General features: G+C 54.9%; 1 protein-coding gene across 1 annotated transcript in view; it reads right to left on the reverse strand.

Annotated features, from left to right (window-relative positions):
• Nucleotides 1-16,949, reverse strand: part of APCDD1L (APC down-regulated 1 like) — a 53,828-nt gene extending 36,879 nt beyond the window's left edge. Inside the window, exon 1 of the mRNA XM_021077840.1 lies at nucleotides 13,605-16,949. Coding sequence (XP_020933499.1) covers nucleotides 13,605-13,653 — 49 coding nt within the window. The 5' untranslated portion in view covers nucleotides 13,654-16,949. The remainder of the gene's footprint in view (nucleotides 1-13,604) is intronic.

Raw genomic sequence — 22,632 nt, forward strand, 5'->3', positions numbered from 1 at the left:
AATCCCCACCATCCCTGCCATCCCCCCATCCCCCCACCCCCCATCCCCCATCTCCCACCCCCCCATCCCCCCATCTAGACCGTCTTCGCTGGCCACATTTCCCGTTGTTAGCGTTTAACTCCAGCGCGGTACGCTTATTGCAATTACTGAACCAATCTTGGTATATCGTTATTCACTAAAGTCCACACTTTATTCCAATTTTCTTAGTTTTTAGCAGAAGTCCCTTTTCTGAGAAATGGGATTTAAAATTAAATTGAAAAACTAAAATTCGGTGTAGTTATTAGAAAACTTTTGGGTTTTGGAATAACCTGAGTCAGCGCCTGTCTTTTGCAACTGTAAACTTTATAAACCCCAATACGGATTGAGTAGTTCTTTCTCTTTCTTTCTTCTTCTTTTTTTTTTTTTTAATGGCTGCACCTGAGGCATATGGAAGTTTCCCAGGCCAGGGATTGAACCCGAGACTCCACAGCAACCCAAGGGGCTGCAGTCAGATTTTTAACTCTAGGCTGAGTGTTTCTGATGGAAATTTTATGTCCAAAATGGGATGTGCTCTCCGGGTATAGCACACGCCAGATTTTGAATATTATCGCACATTGCTTCAAAAATAATGTGAACTCAATAATTTTAAAATATTGATTGATAACATTTTGGATCTCTTGGGTTAAATAAATATATCCTTAAATATGAATCAAAGTACATAGTTATATAATTTCACCTCACTCTCTTTACTTTTTAAAAGTGTGGCTACTAGAAAATTTAGAATCACGTATGTGTTTGGCATGTAATTTCCATTGGCTGGTGCTGATTTGAGCGGCAGAACCCTGTGGAAAGACGAGGGGGGATGTTTGGTGAGGAAGGAGGGTGTCTGGAGGGGGGAGAGGCTGGCTGGGCTGGGTTGACGGGACCTCCGGGAAGCTGGCAGGGAGGAGGGGAGGGTGGCATGGGCTTGGAGGCGGGCAGGCCCAGAAGGAGCCCCCGAGCCTGGATGTCCTGGAGAGGCGGGTGGTGGGCAGGGGCCAGCAGCGGCCCACCCCGAGGGGGTTGTCGGATCCCGGTGGGGACACGGGAGGCCTGGCCAGCAGTGCCGACAGCTCAGGGGGCCTCTGGAGGGTGGAACAAGGGAACTCGGGGGCCGAGCCTGGCCGGTGTGCGATCCGATGGCCATAGTCCCTCCCAAATCGCCGCCAATCCAGAGCAGATGGGGGGACCCATCAGGGGCCAGTGGGGGTGGGGGTGGGGGCTGCTGGCGGAGGCAGGCGGGGAGCAGGGCTGGGTGTCCAGCTCTGGGCGGCCCTGAGGACACTGGACCCGTTGTGACTCGCTCTGTGCGGTTCCTGGGGTGGCTGAAACAACAGAAATGGGTCCTCTTAGGCTCTGGAAGCTGGATGTCCCAGAGCAAGGTGCGGGCAGGGTCGGTTCCTTCTGAGGCCGCTCCCCTTGGCCTGCAGACAGCCGTCTTCCCCGTGAGCCTGTCTTCAAGTTTGTCCTTTTCACGAGGACCCCGGTCACGCTGGATCAGGATCCCCCCAGTGACCCCATCTTAACGCCATCTCTCTGTAAAGACCCTTTTTCTACCAATAAGGTCACGTTTCAAGGTTCTGGGGGTTATGCCTGCATCGTACGAATTTTTTTGGAGGGGGGTGGGGTGGGGGATCCCATTTAACTTTAACATGCCGGAGCTCCTGCTATGGCACAATCGGATCGGTGTCGTCTTGGGAGCCCCTGGGACGCGGGTTTGATCCCCAGCCCTGCACAGTGGATTAGGAATCTGGTGTTGCCACAGCTGTGGCTTAGGTCGCAACTGTGGCTCTGATCTGATCCCTGGCCCGGGAGCTCCAGATGCCACGAGGCATCTCCTCAAAAAAAAAACCAAGACAAAAACAACCCAAAAACCTGCCCAAGCTCACATCGCTGGCAGAGGCAGAGCCCTGTCCAACCTCTATTAATATATTCTCAATAGTAAGAAATAATGCAGGGGAGCAAATTCCCCTTTGGTCCACACTCCAGTCCTTCCCCCTTCTCAGTAGCCATCCTTACTAGCAGTCTGTGCTGTCTTTTCAGACTTTTTTTTTTTTTAATCGGTGGAATATACATAAATACGTGTTGGTGGTGGTGGCGGGGGGGGCGGAGGGTTTTTAAAATAAAATGTTAAGTCCCCTTTATGGTGACAAACCCAGCTAATGAACATGATGTTTCGAAATAGAGGCGGCCTTTGTGCTAATATGGTGTCCTTTGTCTCATCTGCAATGGAAAAGTCCCTTGTTTCAAAAAAAAAAAAAATACATTATTAAGAGGCCTTACAACACCAACCGCATTTTCCAGTTCAATAGTGTCCAAAACCAGCCAAGCAGAGACAATGGAAACCGGCTTGCAAAGTGTGCAGCTCAGTAATGAAATTTGTTCGGGGCTGCATGATCATCAGGCCTCGTGTAGGCTGGGGGTGGCGCTGCTGAAATTTCAGCCCCTGAAATGAACCCCTTCGGTAATTGGGGCCCTATTAGAGGATGCTTAAGTGCGGCTTCAGATATTGCGTTCCTGATTACCAAGGATGTAATTTCTCGAAGGGAAAAAGGACTCTGTTAATATCCTTGGTTATCCTGCATCAGCCCTTGTGGAAGAGGACCGGCCTCTGGTCTAGTGGGGGCTGACAGGACACACGGGAAGAGGGCCTCGAGGGGCCAGCAGGGATGGAGATGGGGGGATTTTAAGGGGGTGCGGCTGAACTGGCCCCCCGAGTTCCGTCTGGGTGTGGAGACCGGCCACGCCCACCTTCTGCCCCGGGTGGACCTGACCTCCACCTGCATGTAGCCTCGCTGGTGGCAGGTCCTAAGCTGGTGCTGCTTTTAGATCATGCCTCCCCCTCCCCAGCTGAAGCCCTTGTTCCTGGGCGCCTCCCCACACACCTGGCGCCTCCTGCTGGATGGTCGCCTCCAGCCAGCGGCCGTGGCCCTGTCCTGGCTGAGGCTGTGGCCCATCTCACAGGTCTGTCCCTTTTGGGGGGGTCTCCTCTTCATCGCCTGTCCACTGGGGAGGCCGGGCCCCCCTCGGCTGCAGAGCCCTCGACCCCTCATCTCCTCCATCTGCTTGACTGCTCAGGACCACTTTTGGGTGCTGGTCACCAAGCCAGGAGGATGTTTGTCTGTCTCCCACGGTCTGGGCCGGGATGTCTGCCCTGCGCGGCAGAGTCCCCCAGGCCCGGGCCTGGTGCCTGGTGGCTCGGCCCCCGCCTCGGCTGCGAGCTCTGTCTACACAGCTCAGGTGGGCCTGCCTTTCCACCAGGGAGGGAGGGACAGGCGTGCCCTTTCTGAAAGTCACACATCACTTCTGCTCCCAAGCCGGGGGGCCACGCCAGCTGCCGGGGAAGCTGGGGGAGGCTGTGCCGTCCTGGCGCGGCCACGCGCCCAGGGGGGGGTAAGGGTTCTGGAACCGAGAGGAGGGAGATGAGGACTGCGAGGTGTCCTGGCTGACCACAGCCTGGCCACACCCGCCGCCGCTGTCTGGAGGGCTTTTCTCCCGCAAAAGCCCCGGCCCTCTGCTTCCTCCGTCTGTCTGTCGTGCTGCCAGCCTTCCAGGAGGCTAGACCTCGGAAATTTGGCTTCTTAAGGGTCCGTTGCCGGGCCCACCTGCCTTGACCTTGCGAGCTGCTGGAGGCAAGTCCCCAGACATGCATGGGGACCAGCTCTGCCCCCGGACAAGCTGGGTCCCCTCCTCCTGGGTTTCCCTGCTGAGCCTTCGCTGGCCCGGCCCCAACCTCTCCCGCTCCGGGGGTGACAGCCCAGCCCCGCCTCCTCCATCACTGAGTCAGTGGGCCCCCACGTTCTCAGCATACACAACCCGGGTGCGTGGGGTCCCTTTAGGCTCCAGCGCACCCCTCCCCTGGCCCAGACCCCCCCCCCGCCGCCGCCGCTAGCTCCTCTCCCAAGTTCCATCCCCTCTCTGCTTCTCTGGTACCTTCTCCGGCTCCCTTTCTCTGGCCTTCTCTGAAATAGCCAAGCCATCTCGACGCGCTCTCCCAGCCTCCCATGCCAACTGGCTAGACCTCAATTCCCCATCTATCCTTTCAACACATGTCTTGCTACTATGGACCCATCATTTCCATCTCACACCAACATTTTAAAAAAAAAAAAAATCTAATATTTTAGCTTTTAAATAAAGATGGCGCCTAGTTAAAAAACAGCAACAAACACAACCCCCGGCCCCACCAACACGTGGTCCTTGCAGGCTGTCAGAGGGATCTTGGTGTGACGTGGATCCAAGTGTGTCCCTCCTGGGCGGGGCTCCAAGCTCCCCACTGGCTTCAGGACAGAGCCCAGGCTCAGGGCCAGGCTGGAGGCCATGTGCCCTTGTCCATCTGTCTCCCTCTTACTCAGCCTCGCGGAGCACGGATAGCATTTGTCTCTTGTAGAGTGAACAACCTACCCAACGGTACATGGTGACATGACCCGCCGGTCTCCACCCCCGCCCAGGTCCCGTCTCCCCCTAATGTCAGACCACACCTGCAGGAGTCATCTCTCTACCCCCTGTGGTGAGATGAACTGTGGCCTCCCTAAATATACCGTCAAGTCCTAACTCCTGGTGCCTGTGAGAGTGATCTTGGAAATGGGTTTGGCAGAGGTCATCGGGTTGAGACGAGGTCATACGGTGAAGGTGGGCCCCCATCTCATGACGGAGTCCTTAGAAGAAGGGAGAAACTTGGACACAGACACAGGGGACACAGGGAAGATGCCGTGTAAAGATGGAGTCAGAGGCTGGAGGGATGTGGCCACAGGCCAAGGATACCTGGAGCCACCAGAGGCTGGAAGAGGCAGGCAGCTCTGGTGGAGCCTTGGAGGTGCCCGTACATTGATTGGCCTTGCGGCTTCCAGGACTATGAAAGAATACATTTCTGCTGTTTTAAGCCCCCCATTTTGTGGTGTTTTGTATGGCAGCCACCAGAGACCCCTGCAGCCCCACGTCCGGCCCACTGACAGGTCCTGACCCTTCTGCCTCCAGGCATATCCGGAAATAGTGCCCCCTCGCTCCAGCCCCACCAGTGCCACCCAGCTTTCCTTGCTGCCTCCCTATGATCCATGCTCCATCCAGCAGCCAGAGAGCCTCTCTGAACCCTGAGCCGGCCCCTGGCTCCCCAGAGCCCTCAGACTTGACCACAGCCTCCCCCCTCCCCGAGCTCTCCACGAGAGAGCTCCCTCCTCTGCCGGCCTCTCTGACCATCTTCTGCACCAGACATCCTGCTTTTCCTCCAGTTTCTTCAAAGCAGCTTCTGTCTTAGGGTCCGCATGCCCGCCGAGCCCCTGCTCAGGTCCCTTTCACCCCAGATCGTCACATGGCTGGCGCCTTTCCATCGTTTACATGCAAGCGTCAGTGTCACCTTCCGGGGGGGGTATGTGTGTGACATCTCTAGGGACATCTCATCTGGCCACCCCACCTCCCTAGTCACTCTTCACCTCACAGCGCTCTAGCTACCAGTCGTTTTCTCATTTATTTACTTGTTTCTTATTTGTCTCTGCCCCCCACCCCAACTCTACCACCCAACTGGAATACAGGCCCCACGAGGGCCAGGCCAGGCGCATCTTGGTCCTTAACGATGTCCCCGAGATGTAGCACAGCGCCTGGCACATCGTGGGCACCCACGGACCACCCCTCCAAGAATTGGGTACTTGAATGGAGAAATGTTTCCATCATTGAACTGAAATGGTATGAAGTTATCTGAAAACATAGTCAACGCCTGCTCATTCATTTCGTTCTTCCAAATTAGAATTTAGAGGAGAGAGCGCGAAGTTTATATTTAAGTGGTAAAAGAAGAATGTACTGAGCAAATTAGCTATGTAAACAGGGCGTCTGTTCACCCTCTTAATCACCAACTCCAGCAGCTCTGGCCCCAAACACTTTGAGAAGCACTCTGGTGGTGAATATGCAAATCCCAAGTGGTCCCCTGTTGAAGCCCTTCCAGGATGCTGGAAGCGCAGGATCCTAGCCTCTCCTCTCCCCCGGGCTCCTGTCTGCAGGGATAACGGATGCCCAGGATGGGCCTGAGCTTAGCTCGTCATGTCTAACCTGGCACTCAGACTTTGCTGGAAGTTGGACCTCCCCTAACCACCACTGGTGGCAGATATGGCTAATAAATTCCTGAATTGCCTCCAACAGGTGTTTACAGCCCCTGAAAGTGTGAGATGGGTTACTAGGGAAATGCAGCCAGTTAGTCACAAGCTTATAAACGTCTCTGAGATTTCAATGGCTCCTTTTGGTTGATGCCCACCCCCCCCCCGCCCCCCGCCTCCGCAAAAGGCGGATGAAATGCAACAGTATCGCAAGAGCGTAGGAGAAAAAACACAAGTCCAAACATTAGCTGTAAAGGCCTAGGTGCTCTCACTCCCTGGCAGGTTGGTTTTCCTCTCAGTAACTGCGGGCTGCTGTTCGGGAAGCCAGAGCCCATCAGAATTTGGTTAAAGCTGATGGGCCAAACAGTAGACTTAAGTTTCAAACTATCTAGAAACCACACCCAACCACGAAGAACACATGTGAAAACCACTCTAATTGTACATTTTAAGGAACAAGTACTTTCATTTTGCTGTGGTCCCTGGTAATTCCAAGCTAAATAAGTCTATGTCTTGCTCTCTGTTTTTGCACGTATTTGGGGGAAAGGGGAGGGTTGGGTGTGAGTTAATGCTTTGCTTCCTCTTTTCTGTGTAATTTGATATTGAGGCTTGGGGAGGGCTGCTCAGATTTTATAATGCCCGTTGAGCACTGGGGGTACAGCTATTTGCCTGGCCTGAGATTCACCCCCCAGGTGGAGGGGAGGCACCTGATTAACAAGTGCTCCAGGATGAGAGTCAATAAGGGAAACTTTGCTGTTTGCAGAGAAAGGGCGCATGGAGCCTAGGAGGGCAAGCCCAGCACCGTCCATGGAAGTCTTGCTTCAAGCCAAAGAGGACTTGAGAAGGGGGTGGGGGGGCAGGGATGCCTCAGGGCAGAGGCTCCCCTGCTAATGGGACCAACAGGTGGCACAGTGAAGCTCCCTGGCATTGGTGAAGGATCCATCCTCCCCAGTCCCTCCATGTGATGGGCAGAGGGTCTCCGGGCCCCTGGGCTCATGTGGAGACACTCTTGGTATGTTAGGATCCCCAGGAGCTGTGCGTTCTGGGCTTACTGGGCCCAATATCTCGCATGCTGAGCAAACAAGAGCCCACCAGGGTGCACCCTCCCAGGCCCCTGCCGCTTCAGAAGCATCCTGGTTCGGTGGCCTCCATGTCCTCGGGTGTGAAATGGCAATAACAGCAGTACCCAAATCACAAGGCAATTGTAAAGAAATAACATCATGCTCCCATGGCGCTTAACAAAAGCAGGTTTCCGGAGGACGTTGGCTATGGCTGGTATCAAGCCAGCCACAGCTGTGGGTCTGGCTTCAGCTATTAGGACTCCAGTTCCCTCTTCTCAAGTCTGGCCTGCTTGACTGGAGACAGGGCACCTTGGGCATCCCCTTCTCGTTGTAGTAGGGAGGGTGCAGGACCCTGTCTAAAGATCTGAATGGCTGGGACACTGTTATTCCTCAAATCAATACCGGAACACCAGCCGGCCTAAGCGCATCTCTGCTGCCCAGGAGAGATGGTGCCTTTGGGGGGCCAATCCCACTTTTGACACCAGAACCCAACCCTGCAACCCAGCCCCAGCCTCCATGACTTCTCCAAGCAGCCTCTCCTGCTGAGATCCTAGTAAGCCTGGGGGAGTGCAAATCTGGAGACTGCAAACCCAGCCCCATTCCTTGGAATCCCCAGCCCCCGATGGAATGGAGTGGGCCCTTCAGATACAGCGGTAGGTGTTATGGGCTCAGCTGCATCGTCCAGAAAGATATGCTCAAGTCCTAACCCCCCTGCCCCCCGCCCCGTACCTTAGAGCCTGAGCCTTTTTTAGAAGTAGGCGCATTACAGGTGTAAACAGTTAAAATGAGGTCGTAGTGGAATAGAGTGGGCCCTACTCCAAGATGTCCAGTCACCTTATAAGAAGAGGAGAAGACGGCCACAAGAGGCAGAGACGGCGGCGATGCGTTGAAAGTTAAGGAACGCGTGGACTGTCAGCAAACGCCAGAAGCTACAGGAGGCAAGGAAGCTTGTCCGCTATAGGCTTCAGAGAAAGCACGGCCCTGTTGACACCTCGATTTCTGATTTCTAGAACAGTGGGATGGTAGCTTTCTGCTGTCTGAAGGCACCTGGTTGGTGGTACCTTGTACAATAGGCCTGGGAAACAAATGCAGGCATCCCTAAGCCCTACTGCCTGAAATGCAGGCACCGCCCACCCTCCAGATGGGCCCTTTGGATACGCGGCCAGGCAGAGGCTGCCCAAGGTCCCACAGGCCTTTGCCGGCAGGAACCCGGGCCTCTGCCTCCCCTCCGACCACTGACTCTGTGCAACCGCCCCTTCTGACCCTTCCTCCCCAGCCACATTCCTGATGTCCCAGAATGCCCTGCAGCCTCCCCCGCCTCCAAGGAGCATCCTCCCAAGATTGGACCCTCAGGGTTGTGTCCTGTTGCCTTAGTTACATTGTGGGTGACATCACCAGGCCCTTGTGACACGCCTGGTGCTGTGCTGAACTTCCCACAGGGACAGTAAGACCTGCTTCTCACAGCAGCCCCCTGGGGCTCGTTTCACAGAGGAGGAAACTGAGGCAGGGAAGGAATCAATGTTTGCAGAGCGGCGGAGCAGCTGGAATTTGAATGTGGGAAGCGGAATTCCGGAGCCCTGGCCAGCCCTGCAGTCTTTGCAGATGAACTATTAGAGCCTTCTCTCCTCAAGAGTTCGCAGATTGACATTTAGTTGGGGGCCGAAACAGCTCTTCTTGTTGGCAGGTCTGAGGTCCCGGCCTGTATCTTCCTTGCAAGATGCCCAGGCCCTGCTCTAAACCCCACTTCCTTCAAACAGGCAGCAGGGCAGGGAGGGCTTTCCTGATGGGGCACTCGAGGCATGAGGCCTGGGGGGCCCACAAATCTCAGCCCCTGGGCCTGCCGGCTGGCTGCCCTCGGGTGTGTGGTCTTGCCTTCTGAAAAGGGCGCCCGTCACCTAGGTAGTCGCCAGAATCAAAAGGCGCATCCCGGATGATGTGTTTGGCACAGCGCGTGGGCTGTGTCTCTCTCACACTTGGGCCCCATATGTGGTCATTTGTGGTGAGAATATCCAGCCACCTGGGCTCCTCTTGGGTAAAAAAATGCACATGAGCTTAAAACTCATAGCAAATGTTTCCACAGAATAAGTGTGAGGGAGACAAGGAAAAATTAGTAATCCCCCCCTTTTTTTAATTTTTAGGGTCACAACCATGGCATATGGAATTTCCCAGGCCAGCAGTCCATTCGGAGCCACAGTTGCTGGCCTACACCACAGCCACAGCAACACCAGATCCTTAACCCGGGGAGGCCAGGGATCGAACCTGCAACCTCATGGTTCCTAGTCAGATTCGTTTCCTCTGTGCCACAACAGGAATTCCAGTAAATCCTTTTTTAGGAAGTTTGGGTGAACAAACAGCAAGCTGGGAAAATTTGCAGTGCAACCAGGAGACAGCTCCTTCTGTCTATATAAAGAGCACGAATGAATCAATACGAAGAAAAGATTTGGTAAAAAGTCCAACATAAAAATGGGCAAAAGATATGACCAGACACTTCACAGGAAAATCAGTGAAAGGAGGATTACAAATAGAAGTTCCTCTTTGCTGATAATTAAAAGAATGCAAATCTAAACAACGAAGTGTTGCCAAGGTTTTAAAAGAATGATAACGACAAGGGTTCTCGAGGATATAGGAAACCATTGCTCTCATAGGCCGTGCGGGGGTGGGGGGGTGACCGGTGCAACCCGTTCAGAAGGACGGCGAGTGAACAAGAAGGTGGCAGGGCTAGGATGGGACCCGGATCTGCTCAGTTCCTAAGATGCTGCTTCAAGCCCTCTGCAGCATACCAAACCTGTTCTGGATGCAGCCAAGCCCAGCTGACCTCCCTGCGCACAGGTGGAGGTCCTGGCTGGGCATCAGCCCTGCTCCCCCTTGTCTGGGTGCCCAGGGGACCACTGGCCGCCCTTCCCGCTGGGAGGACTGCCATTCTCTGGGACATCCCGTTCACCGTGGCGCCTGCACTCCCCGCTCGGTTGTGCTCTCAGGTTTCACCCACTTTCCCTTATCAGAGTCTCTTAGACACTCAATATGCTCAGGGGCTGGCTTTGCCCAAAGAGCTTGTGAAACCCATTCTTGTTGGAGGAACAATCACCCCTGCCACCGCCCCTTCTCATGGCCACCGCCAGCGCCAACTTCAAAGTCGGTCGCTTCCCTGGGGTCCCCCAGCTCAGCTTCGTGGTCCTCAAGTTCAAATTGGCTCGGTGGCCTCCCTTCCTCTGCCCTGGACGGTTGATCTTCATTTTCCAGACTGACTTGGGCAGCGAAGGACTCAGTCGAGGAGGTCTTATCAGGGGCTCATTCTGGCTTACAGCTTCCATGAACATAGTGAACCTGCAAGCCACGCCCACACGGCTCTTCATGTGTAGCTTCTTCTTACTGGTTTGCCATCCAGATGGTTTTGAAATCAAGGTTATGAGCCGGTTATTTTGAATGTGGCGCTTATAGCCGCATTTAGAACATAAGAGGAACAGCTGGTCACGAGGATCCGTCGACAACAGGTGCCTCGCCAAGCGGCGAGTTGTTTCTGTTCAAAATTTTCTTTGTTTTAAACTAACAAATACAACGAACTTCTTTGCAGAACAGATCCTGACTCACAGACTTTGAAAAACTTAGGGTTTCCAAATGAGACAGCTTGGGGGCTGGGGAGATGCTTGGAGGGTTTGGGATGAAGATGCTATAAAATTGGGTTGTGATGATTGTTGTACAACTATAAATGTAATAAAATTCATTGAGCAATTTTTTAAAAAAGAAAATAAAATAACTAATACAATTACTGAGCTCTATTCACATTTGATTTCCAGATGAGTGTACTTAAGTTAATTTTCTCCCCAGTTTTTAGCCTCAGTTTTGAAACAGAGCCCCACATCAACAACTCATTTATCATGGAATGGCCTGTGATTTTGTCCTAGTTAATCTGTCGCTAAATGGTAACTTGCCATTGCAAAGTATATGGCTCAAGATAAAAGCAGGACTGAAATTAGAAAAAAAAAAAAATACAAATGAGAGAGAGAGGGGAAAAAAAAGAAGCCGTGGTTTCTCATTTTCCCCCTCAAGCATAAATTGTTGAGTAAGGAGATTTTTAAAAGCCAGAAATTGCTGTGGAGCAAACCAAAGCTGGAAGCCGCCACACTGGCGCAAGACACAGCTGGCGCTGGAGGGTTCGCTGCCACAGGAAGCTAACCGCGCTCACCCACCGCCTGGCTCCTGTCACCCCCAAAGGGACATTTTCCGAGGCAAGAGGGAAGGAGGACAAAATGGGAAAGATCAGCGTCCAAATTGGAAACTACCCCAACTGAGCTGCTTTTCTTGGGGCGCCACCATGCCTTTGATTTCCTGAGGGCTCAGAGCACGAATAACAAAATCCCTCTAGACCTGGTGATTTTGACGGATGCATCAGAAAAGCTACCCGTTGAATATGATCTGTCCACACCCGTGGACCTCGAGGGGGGGATCTGGCAGGAACCGGAGACATTTGGGACTGTTGTAACTGGGAGGTGGTGTTGATACTGGCACGTGGTGGGGGAGGCCAGGGAGCTGTGAAACATCCCACAGAGCCCCGCGCAGCCCCCTGGCCGAGAAGGACCTGGACCACAACATCCACCGCGCTGAGGCTGAAACGCCTGGGGTGTGTGTGTGTGTGTGTGTGTGTGTGTGTGTGTGTGTCGTGGTGGAGCCACTGGTGTGCCTTCTATGCTGACGTTTCCTGGACCCGGAGACACGGAGTCCAGGCTTGCCTGGGCTCGGCTGCCTACATGATCTCAGGATCTGCAGGATTATCAGGATTCTGGTCCTTCTTTAAAGCGACGGGATCTTGCTGCCTGGTGATGCAGCCCAGGGTGAAAAGGACTTTTGACAAAAGGTTCCAGGGACATGGTGCCCGGCTTAGAGCGGGACCTCTCTGGCAGCCGGAACGGGCTGTCACCCCGAGGAGCGTGTGTCTGAATGAGGCCCCCATGCCTGGACCCAATCCTGGCTTTTCTCCTGAGGTCTCCTGGGTGAAGCGGCAGGGCTCTGGAGAGTGAGCCTGAGGCTGCCCTTGCAGTGATTTTACTGGCAGGACGAGGGCCGTGGGGCCTGCCAAGGACAACAGCTCCACGCTGGGCCCGAGCCTGCAGCTTTCGGGGTGATGTGTTTACTGCCCTGGGCTGCCCCAGCCCCGCAGGGTGGACCGGCGAGGAGGGGTGGGGACAGCGCCCTCTTTCTCCCCTTCCCAGCGCCGTGCCCCCCAGGGAAAGTGCACAGACTTGTTGCTCAGCCACCCCCCCCTTTCCTTACACTCTTACTGGCCCCTCTCACCACGGGCAAGGATGCCGTGGCCAATCTGGGCCCTGAGGGAGGCCCCCTGGGCAGTGCCCCACCAAGCGACCTCTCACCCGAGCCCCGAGACAGATGCCCCTCTTGGCGGATGTCTCTGCGGCCTTTCAAGCAACTAACACACCCTCCCTCGACCTCCCTACAACCCCGTTCATCTCTTCCCCGCACAAATTGCTTTGAAATGTGGGCTCGTGGGGAAGAGGGTGGTTGAAGAGCATCTGTAGGCAGACCCGTTCGCAGAGCGTGGCGGGGCCTGGGCAGCACGCTGGCTTCTCCTGCTCTCCTTGTAATCCTCAGACAGAGGTGGGGAGCAGGCGAGCCCATCTGACAGATGAGGAAGTTGAGGCCAAGGGAGCTGATGGACATGCTTGGCCAAGGCCACCCGGGCTGCGGGGAAGCTGATCTGGGCTTCTGAGCCCGTGGTCTGACTTCAGGGCCAGGATGTGTCACCCTTTACACGTGAAGGTGCTTGGGGCTGGGTCCGGGGCTGGGCACACGTCCACCACTGTGGCTCTCGTTGTCATTTTTGCCAGCAGTGGCACAGAGTGATCGCCTGTCTTTGTGGAGAGTTTTGTCCATACCCACCCCTAAGAAGAGTTAGTCCTGGAGGCGGCACTGGCTCCTCTCCCAGGGGATCCCTGGTTCCTTGACTCCCCGCCCCAGGCCTGCTGCAGCAGTTAGGGCACCAGAAGTTAGGGGAGGGCCTCAGAACACCAGCTCTGAGGACCAACAGGTCTAGGATTCCGTGGGCAGGACCAGATTCTGCAGCCTTGGTCTGAGTGACCTGGAATGTGGCCGTTGCCAAGAGGGTCTCAATGGGCCCGGGATGGTCCTGCATCTTTTTGCAGGTCCCAGCCACCCCAAAAGCTGGCGTCCGTGGGGCTCCATCCCAGTAGCTGGTAGTCAGGCGCCCACACAGGCCCCTGCTCCCTGCCCTTCCCACAGGGCCTGGGAGGAGCAGGAGGAGTGGCAGGTGCCGGCCAGGTAAGCCTGGAGAAGAGCGCACAGAGCGCGCAGGACCGCTGGCCTAGTGCAGAGGCCCATCCAGCAAAATCCCCAAGAAGCCCCGAGGAACCTCAGACGGCAGTTCCCTCCCCTCCGGCGTCAGGCGGCCAGCCGGTGGGGGCAGGGTGGCACCTACCTCCCAAAAGCACCAGGACGCAAGCGTAGGGGAGCATGGCCGCGGGCATCCCGGCGGGGCGGCGGGACGGTCCCCAAGGCGCCTCCGCGCTGCGCGGACAGGAGGCGCGGGCGCGGGGCTCTCAGGCGGCGTCTGCCCGCGGTCCGGCTGGGGTTCTGCGAAGAAGTTGCAAGGGTCCGGCGCCCCCCTCGGCGCTCGCACGCGCTCACCCTCCTGGGCTGTTGAGAGTTGTAAGTCGAGCTGCGCACTCATAGGTCCAACTTGCCAGAAGAGGTGGAGACAGCGCCCGGCGTTGCTCGCACACCAGCGCCCCGTGCGCCCAGCCCTCTGGCGCAGCTCCTCCTGCCATTCAGAACCCCCAGCTGACCCCCTCTCCGTGCCCAGGTTCTGAGCCCCCACCCCCACACCAATATTTGCAGGGAGCTAGGAGATCTCCTTCAAAGTCCTGTCTCGGCCAAGCCAGACGATGCTGTGCGCTCCGCCCGCCAAAGCGCACCCCTATCCAGGCTGTTCCCTAGGAGGACAAGGGAGTCAGGGGAAGCTCTTCTGTGCACCGCCAGCTCTCAGACCCTCAAGGCTTCTATTCAGGCCTTCCAGATACTCCTGGAAAAGTTGTGTCAACTTGGAGCCAGGGCTGCAGGACCGCAGTGAAAGTGGGCAGTCTGGGGCGCCCGGCAGCCCGCAGCCGCTTTCTGTAATTAGCTCGTTGCCACTGCAGAGAGCATCTGGGCAAACTGTGCAGAGCCGACCAGGGCGGCTTCCCCCACCCCCAACTCCTCCTCCTCCTGCCCCCACCCCCCAATCTCCATCTGAGTGAGTCAGTTTAGGGTAGCAGCTCAGAGGCCAGGCGGCTGGGAGGAGAAGGAGGGGGCCGGCCAACCAGCAGGGATGCCCCCAAACCCATCACCTCTGGCTCCCTGTCCCCAGGCCCTGGGCCTCCCCAGGCAGCTCCCGAGGGGCAGGCAGGCCATGGAGAAGAGGAGTTAGCCTGTGGGCAGGAAGACCTCCCAAGTCACCGGATTTGTGAATGGAGAAGAGGTGGAGAATCACGCGCAGGTTGCAGACGTTGAGCTGGATTGTCCCCGTGTGCCCGGACAACTGGAGTAAAGCCGGGGTGGGGGCTGAGAAGCGGAGACGGGGGGGGGGCCCTTTTCTTTGTGGTGTCCTTATCTTAGGGAGAGACAGAGACAGAGAGAGGGGGGATAGAGCCAAGAAGAGAGAGAGAGAGAATTAATGGGAAAGGCTGGGGGGACGAGCCAGCGAAGGAGGGAAGGGGCGAGCGAAAGGCAAAACCAAAGAAATGAGGAGAGGAGAGAGACAGAGGGGAGGATGGGAAAGCGAGGAGGAATCAAAGAATGGGGGGGGGGAGCAGAGAGCTGGAGGTTGTCCCCTTGGGGTGGTGGACACCTGGGGACAGGTCCGTGCTCACGGTGCAGGTCCAGACCTCCAAAGGGCTCCCCGACCCACCCGTCCACGTCTGTGGGCTGCTCGGTGGCAGCACCCACCGTTTGATTCCTTCCCAGAAGCTTGGCTGAGGCTCCCAGGGGCCTCCGGAGCCCTGAGACTTGAACCTCAACCCGAGGCCCCCGACCGGGGACCGCCCAGGCTGTCCTCAGCTTTCCTCGTCTCCTGAGACCAGAGTAGCAGAAAGTGCAGAATGAGGCCACAGCGTGATCTTACACAAATGGAAATGTGAGAGAAACGATCAATTCCTTTCCTGAAAATGACATTTTTTTCCTGGTCTCTATGGATTGCTGAGAACAGCGTGAGACGCGAGGTGGCCTTGCTGAAGCTGAGATGTCAGCCTCCTGGCAGACGCGCGCCACATATTAAGTTTCTGTGAAAGGCGTGTCTTGGGGGCAGGAGGAGGGTTGCGAGGGGTGATTATTTATAATGGCATAATTGTGATTATATGTGGCAATTATGTTTCTTTGAATTTTCAAAATTTACAATTATGGCTAGTTTGAAAAACTGCATCTTCTTCTGTCCAGGACTGTCAGCGGCTGTACCCTCTGGGCTTCTGAATGTGGGCATTTGGCCGCCCCAGGTCGCCGATGGGGGTTGAGTTTTCATGGCTTGGGCGTTACATTGAAGTCTCAGGTAGGGCTATGGTGCGGTACTTTCAGAACGTAACTGTATTGCTCCTAGAAGTGGGAACCTCACCTCAGAGCACTGGCACACTCGTGTATGAATTGTTGTTCTGGCTTATTTGTAAATAAGAGGAATTTCTGATTATTACAGAGGCCTTGGTGTGGGCTGGGTGCCTTAGATGCGTATCCTTTTTATCCGGACAGCCTGGTGAGAAGTAGGAAATATTGTTGGCCGCGTTTCAGAGAATGGGGAAACTGAGTTCAGAGAGGTTGGGCCACTGCCCCAAGGCCACACAGCAGGAAGGTGGCTCCCCCTGAGTCCCTGCTTGTGCCTGGGGTGCTCCATGTCTCCGTGGGGTCTGCTGGCGCTGTTGGCTCCATTCTGAATCTGGAGCCTAACTGGAAACGCCTGTCCTGTAATAACGGCCTTTCTTCCAAGAGGCTTGGGAGTGACAGGAAAGCATGTGCAAAGTGCTAAGTCTTAGCTAAACCCACTGCTGAGACTTCGAGTTGCTGGTGGGACCTGTGCCTGCCCATCCGCACGCTGACGGCTTCTGGTGCTTGAGGCGGGACGGGGGTGGGGTGGGGTGTCGGGGGAGCTGGAAAGGGCCCTCGAGGCCAACTGGTCCTGTCCTGGTTTTACAGGTGAGAAAATGGAAACACGGGGCAGATAAGCTCCCTGTTCAGTGCAGATTTTACGCCAAAACAATGAAAAAGCAAAGAAAAGGAACAAATTGTGTTGGAACAAGACTCCCCTCTGGCCACAAGGAGAGTAAACAAGAGAGGGAGAAGGAACCAAAGCTAAGACTTATTTGGCTTCAGACGTAGATATTTATTTCTTTCGGCTGCTCCTGCAGCATATGGAAGTTCCTGGGTCAAGGATTAAACCCGCGCCACAGCATTGACCCCAGCTGCTGCAGTGATACCAGGTCCTTAGCCCCCATGGCCACCAGGGAACTCCACGCAGATATTTCTATTTCAAAGCCAAAAAGTTATATTGTTCAGACCTTGCATTTTGTTGGAGGGAGGGTGGTATAGGCACGATTCCTGACCCCTTTCTTACCTACAGAACCGTCATCTGAGAACAGTTGAAATGGAGGTAATTATAAGATTGTTTGGGGGAGAAGCAAATTATTTCTTGAGCCCCGGCTCTGCTGGCCAGGAGACCTGTTCAGGGGCATTACCGCATTTTGGCCTCTGGAGCTGGGCTTTTCTGGGTTGTTAGCCTCGAGGGCCTTCCCGACGGTCAGAGCTGCAGAGGGGAGTGAGGGTGGGGACCAGGGTGGGCTTTTCTGGGGCCGTGCAGGGCCGAGGTCCAAGATGGGGGGGCCGTCTTCCGTGCTCTGTGTTTCTCTCCCACCCCACCCTCCCCCTGAATCAAAATCTCGGGGTGGGCTGCTAGGAACACATTGCAGAATGGGCTTCTTTTTCCCTCCCCACCAAACACCTACCTCCTCATCCTTGGCCCCATTAAAACACCACGGGAAGATAAGATCTCCTGTGAAATCTTGCTGTAAAAGGGTCTGTTTCCTCTGCTTGTTATCAGGGGTGTCTGATCAAAGAAGTGGTGCCCAGGCCTGGTTATCTAATAACCAAATAAACATGCAGGTCGGCCGCTCTGGCTGGGAAAGGCAGGCGGGGGCTGCTCTGGATGAAGCGGGGGACAGATCAGAGCAGGCTGAATGCCCCATGGTGCCCATTCCTGCCTACAGAGCATCACGTCGGCTGGCCCTGGAGTCACCTAGACTCTCCCTACCACCCCTGTGGTCCAGATGGGGACGTGGAGGCATGGAGCCCAGGTCTTGCCCTCCCTCTGGGAGAGCCCACGGCCAGAGGGCAGTGACACTCTTTGTCCCCTCCGGTGATTGCCATGGAGTTGGTCTTGTCCCCTTTGCGCTGGTGCCTGCACTTCCCTGCCCACCGTGCCTCTCTCATGCCTTGTGTGTCATGGGACTTTGCTATATTTTGTTGAATGAATGAATGATTAAGAGAATTGGCACAGAATGAGCCCTGGGTTCATCTCAGGAGACTTGATGTCAAATCTTAATGCTCCCATGTAGCCACTCCCCAGGGCTGGGGCACACAGGCTGCAATGCTGGGGGGTGCTCTCAGGCTATGGAGGTGCAGGGCGGGGGCCTGAGAGCGAGTGCTTCCTTACATCTTGAGCCCTGGACACATCACTCGCCTCCTAGAGTCCCAGCCCTGCATCTCACGCTGTCTCAGTGTCCTCCTCTGTGAAATGGGGATAAGGCCCATGGTGGCCTGTGGGACTAGGAAGACAGTGTCTGCCAAAGTGGGCATTGGGGGCAGGATCCAGTCTTCTCAGGCTCTGAGACCCCCTGGAGGGAAGTCAAAGGTCACACAGCTGGTGTGCAATGGAGCCTGGATGGGAACCTGCTCTGTGGCTTGAAGGCCTTACTCCTGAGCCTGAGCCTACACCGCCTGGGTCTTGGATAACTTTTGGTTCACCTGCCCCAAGAAGAGGCAGATTGTGAGCATGCTCTGAGGTGCCCAGAAATTTCCTCCACCACCCCTCACACCAGTCTCAGTCTTCTTGCCCCATCAGGCGATAGTGGGGGTAGCCGGGCACTGGAGGGCTCAACCCAGCACCTGACACAGAGGTGTTCAGTGGACATATTTTGGATAGAAGGATGGATGGATGGATGAGTAGATGGGTGGATGGATGAGCAGGTGTACGTATGGGCGGATGGATGGATGGGTGGATGGATGGATGGGTGGATGGATGGATGGGTGGATGAGTAGAATGGGTAGATGGATGGGCAGATGTACGTATGGGCGGATGGATGGATGGGTGGATGGATGGATGGGTCAATGGATGAGCAGGTGTATGTATGGGTGGATGGATGGATGAGTAGAACGACTAGCATTACAGTTGTCATGGTTGTTGTTCTGGGTGGTACCCAAGCTGAATGGTTTGTTGATTTTATCCTCACAATTTATTAATTTATTAGTAATAATTCACTAATATACTAACTCGCCCCTGGATTGCCAGTCCCCAAACTGTGGTGACACATCATAGTCCCTGCACTCAACTGTTCTCATTCACACAGGTGGGGCCAGATGGTCCCCCTGAGTAGCCACAGAACCAGCATAGGGGGTCGTGCTTACACGCTTTCCTGAGTGAGGAGCAAACACTCTTCTTATGTCACCCGGCTTGCTTGCCTGGGAAGTGTGGGGCTGGTTTTCTTTTCAAATCTCTGGGTCCCCAGCCCAGCCCAGCGTCTCTGATTGATGCCAGGGCTGCTCATGGTTGGCTGTGGAGTAACCAGATGGGCAGCCAGCAGCCAATTAACACAACACGCCAAGGGTCAGTTACCACTGTCGGTGGGGTTGATGGACACGTTGGAGCTATTCGGACACACCGGGGCTCGCAGGCAGACTGAGGCAAGACGGGTGGGTTCAGTCCACTTTACCCCAGGAGCACAAAAATTCGGTGTGAGAGGGGGCTTCTGCGGATGCCGCCTTAAGGCGAGGCTGCCTGGCCCCGGGGAGGAGGCAGGCTTTGGCGTCTGGTGGAGTTCAGGACTTGGTGCGTGGCCTTGGGCAACCTCTCTAAGCCCTTCTGCTCAGCTGAAAAGTGAGACTCCTCTGGGGAGGGTCCTGGGAGGTGATACTCGTAAAGCTGTCAGCCTGGGGCCTGCGGGGTTGTCGGTCCTTGGCGAGATGGCGAGTCGCCTGAACACGGAGACACGTGACGCCCGTGTGCCTGGGACCCGTGCTGGGCTCAGTACTCAGGGTATTGAATGGTTCCTTGGGGGTGTCCTTGGGAGGAGAGCCTGGAGGTGGCCTTCCCGCTGCCCAGCCCAGGCTGTCTCGGCCTCACCCTGGTGTCTTTGTGGGGTGGGGGGTGGGGAACGTGGTGGCCCCGAGGTATCTGTCAAACATGGGGACTGCATCGGGGAGGGGGGTCCTTGATGCTGTCGGCAAAACCCATGGGGTACACACACGGCCACACAGAGAGATCTAGAAAACGTTGTGTCTCAGGAAAGAAATCGGAAGCAGAAGGGCTCATTCATGTCACTCCAGACACAGACCTGCAGCCACAGGTCTTTGTGTATGTGTGTGTGTGTGTGTGTGTGTGTGTGTGTGTGTGAGGCAATACGTCCAACAGATTCGAGAGGCTGCCTTTAGGAAGGAGAGGAGGTGGGTGGATATGGAGATGGGGGAAGGGGAGGGAAAAAATGGGAAAATACTGCGAATGCACGTCCTTATACTGACCCAGGCTCTTGGCCCGCCACGAACCCAGCCGTGCTACGGCAACCTTCTGCTCAGAGTGCGGCAAGTAAGATGAGCAAAAGAGACAGGAAACCACGGAATGTGAGAGGCAGCAGCAGCTCAGTGAGGGCAGGAGGGTCTCAGTGCCCCCCCCCCCCGCACCTCTCTACTCAGACCACCTGCTGGACAGGTGTTTGCAGACAGCTGCCCAGAGCAAAGCCTCATCTTTCCACAGCTGTCGGCCCGCCTGCCACCTACCAACGGGGTGGCAAGAAGGCACACCTATTGTGACAATTCCTCTGTTTTGAGTGGCTTTTGTTGGAAGGGGAAAATGATTTTTTTTTTTTAACAAAGTTTATGGTTGTTGGAGTTCATCATGTCTCAGTGGTTAACGAACCCCACGAGTATCCATGAGGATGCAGGTTCGATCCCTGGCCTCGCTCAGGGGGTTAAGGATCCAGTGTTGCCATGAGCTGTGGTGTAGGTCACAGATGAGGCTTGAAGCCTGTGGTGTAGGCTGGCAGCTGCAGCTCCGATTTGACCCCTAGCCTGGGAACTCCTGTATGCCATGGGTGCGGCCCTAAAAAACAAAACAAAACAAAAAAAGTTTATGGTTGGCCTCCAATTAGAGAAATCAATATCCACTCCAACATAGCATTTAAAAGACAGATTTTATTCTCTCTCTCCCATGATAACATCAGAAGCGTTCCTAGTATGTTTTTTGGAAAATACAAAGTAGGAAGAATAAAGATGAAAGTCACTGGACGTCTGACCACAGCGAGGACAAGCCCGGCTGGCGTTGGGAAGTATGACTTTCCTCTCCATTTATATATCTTTTTTCCCACCTGTGGTCAAATCAAATAATTTGAATGTCTAAATAAACCACTAATTCCCCAACTTCATCTTTTGGCTGAATTTTCCAGTTTTTAAGGAACTGTCAGCTGCAAGGCCACGGGGCCAAGGTGGGGGGTGGGTGAGGAGAGATGAGGGGACAGAAAGCAAAGGCATATTTTTCTGGCTCACGTATCCTGAATGTTTGCTCTTATTTTTGTTTTGTTGGAGCCTTTCTAAACTTCCCTCTGCTTCTGATTTCAGTCCAGAAGCAGCAAATTGATTTTAAATAGAAATACCTCGAAGGTGGTGGTGTTTAGGGGTTAAAAAATCCATTCATAGGGGCCTTGCTATCAGCTGCCAAATGGGGTCTTTATGGCTGGTTTCTCACATCAATAGAAGCAATTCGGTGCATCGTTGGGCGGGTGGGGGTGAGCTCCAGGCCAGGGGAACAGACAGAAACTTGGGGATGGGGGAGGCTTACAGTGGCTCAGGGCACAACCGCAATAGAAAATCTTACTTTTTCTTTCCTTGTTTCCCCCCCTCCCCCAGTTTACAATTAACATTCAGAATTCAGTCTCCACCCTCCCTCTTGAAATGGAATTTTTATCTCTTGATTCATGCTACAAGATACAATCCCTGCTTATCCACTTGCATGAATAATTGATAAGCGCCTTCCCACTTGCCAGAAGGAACTTCGCAGTCTCGCCCTGCGGCCTGGAACCCCTGGAGAGATCTTCGCACGCTTTCTGGTTGGGGTCCGCTGACTCCCTGTCTCAGGGGTGGGACTTATCTCCTGATCCAGATTCGGGAATCACAGATGAGGCACCTAGGGTTCCAGCACGGGGGACGCGGGAGGAGGGGAGGGCCCGCCAGTGTCTCCTTCGAGTTCCTGAAATCGGGTCCGTTTCAGGTGCGGATTCCGCCGGGAGCCTCCCGGCTGGCGGTTTCCGAGTTCCTGGCATTAATTAACCCTAATCTGTTCTCTGATAGTTTAAACCAGACCCAAGATGGGAAGGTATTTTCTTTCGTAATATCGAATGGGCTTCATGCGATGGCAACGAGGGCCTGCGTCTCGCCTCTTTCATGCACTTGCGGCTCTGTGGCCGTGTGGGTGGGATAAAAGCAGTGGGGTGTTATTTATGCGCCTTTTTCAACAGGTCTGGGCAGCTTACCTGTTCCACTGGGCTCAAGGTAGCTTGAAAAAGAATTCAGAGAGTGCGCAGCAGCGCGTCCCGATTGTGCAGGGCCAAGGTGACCCGGACTCGGGGTGAGGGTGCGCCTGCCCCGCCCCGCCCCCACCCTGAGAATCTCACCCCCGAGTGTCAAGGTGGTGAGCGCCTGGGTCCGATGTGGCTGGCGTGGCTTGTGCCTTGGGGCTGGTGGGGTCTCATGTTGAACGCTGTTGAAAGGAGCCCGGCTTCCAGGTCTCTGGGGAGCTGTGCAGTCCCATGTCGCCGCAGGGGCCGTGCGGCTTTGGTTTCATCCGCTCTCATTCATCAGCTCCACCATTCATTCCGTCTTCTCTTTCATTTGCAGAAGGTGGAGAGAAAATGAATCAGAAGCCAATTTTTTTTTTTTTTTTTTTTTTTTTTTTTTTTTTTTGCCCGCTTCCCCCAAACTGCAGGAAATTAAGACACATGCTATTAGTTTTAGCAAACAGTTTCAGCAAATGAAAACCAGAGGTCCCACCAAAGGACTCGCATCTGCTTTTTTGTTTGTTTTTTTAAAGCCGAACCTGTGGCCTGTGGCGGTTCCCAGGCTAGGCGTCACATCAGAGCAACAGCTGCCGGTCTACACCACAGCCATGGCAACGCGGGATCCAAGCCGCGTCTGCCACCTACACCATAGCTCACAGCAATGCTGGGTCC

The sequence above is a fragment of the Sus scrofa genome, chromosome 17 (genome assembly GCF_000003025.6).
Source record: "Sus scrofa isolate TJ Tabasco breed Duroc chromosome 17, Sscrofa11.1, whole genome shotgun sequence".
Lineage (NCBI taxonomy): Eukaryota > Metazoa > Chordata > Mammalia > Artiodactyla > Suidae > Sus > Sus scrofa.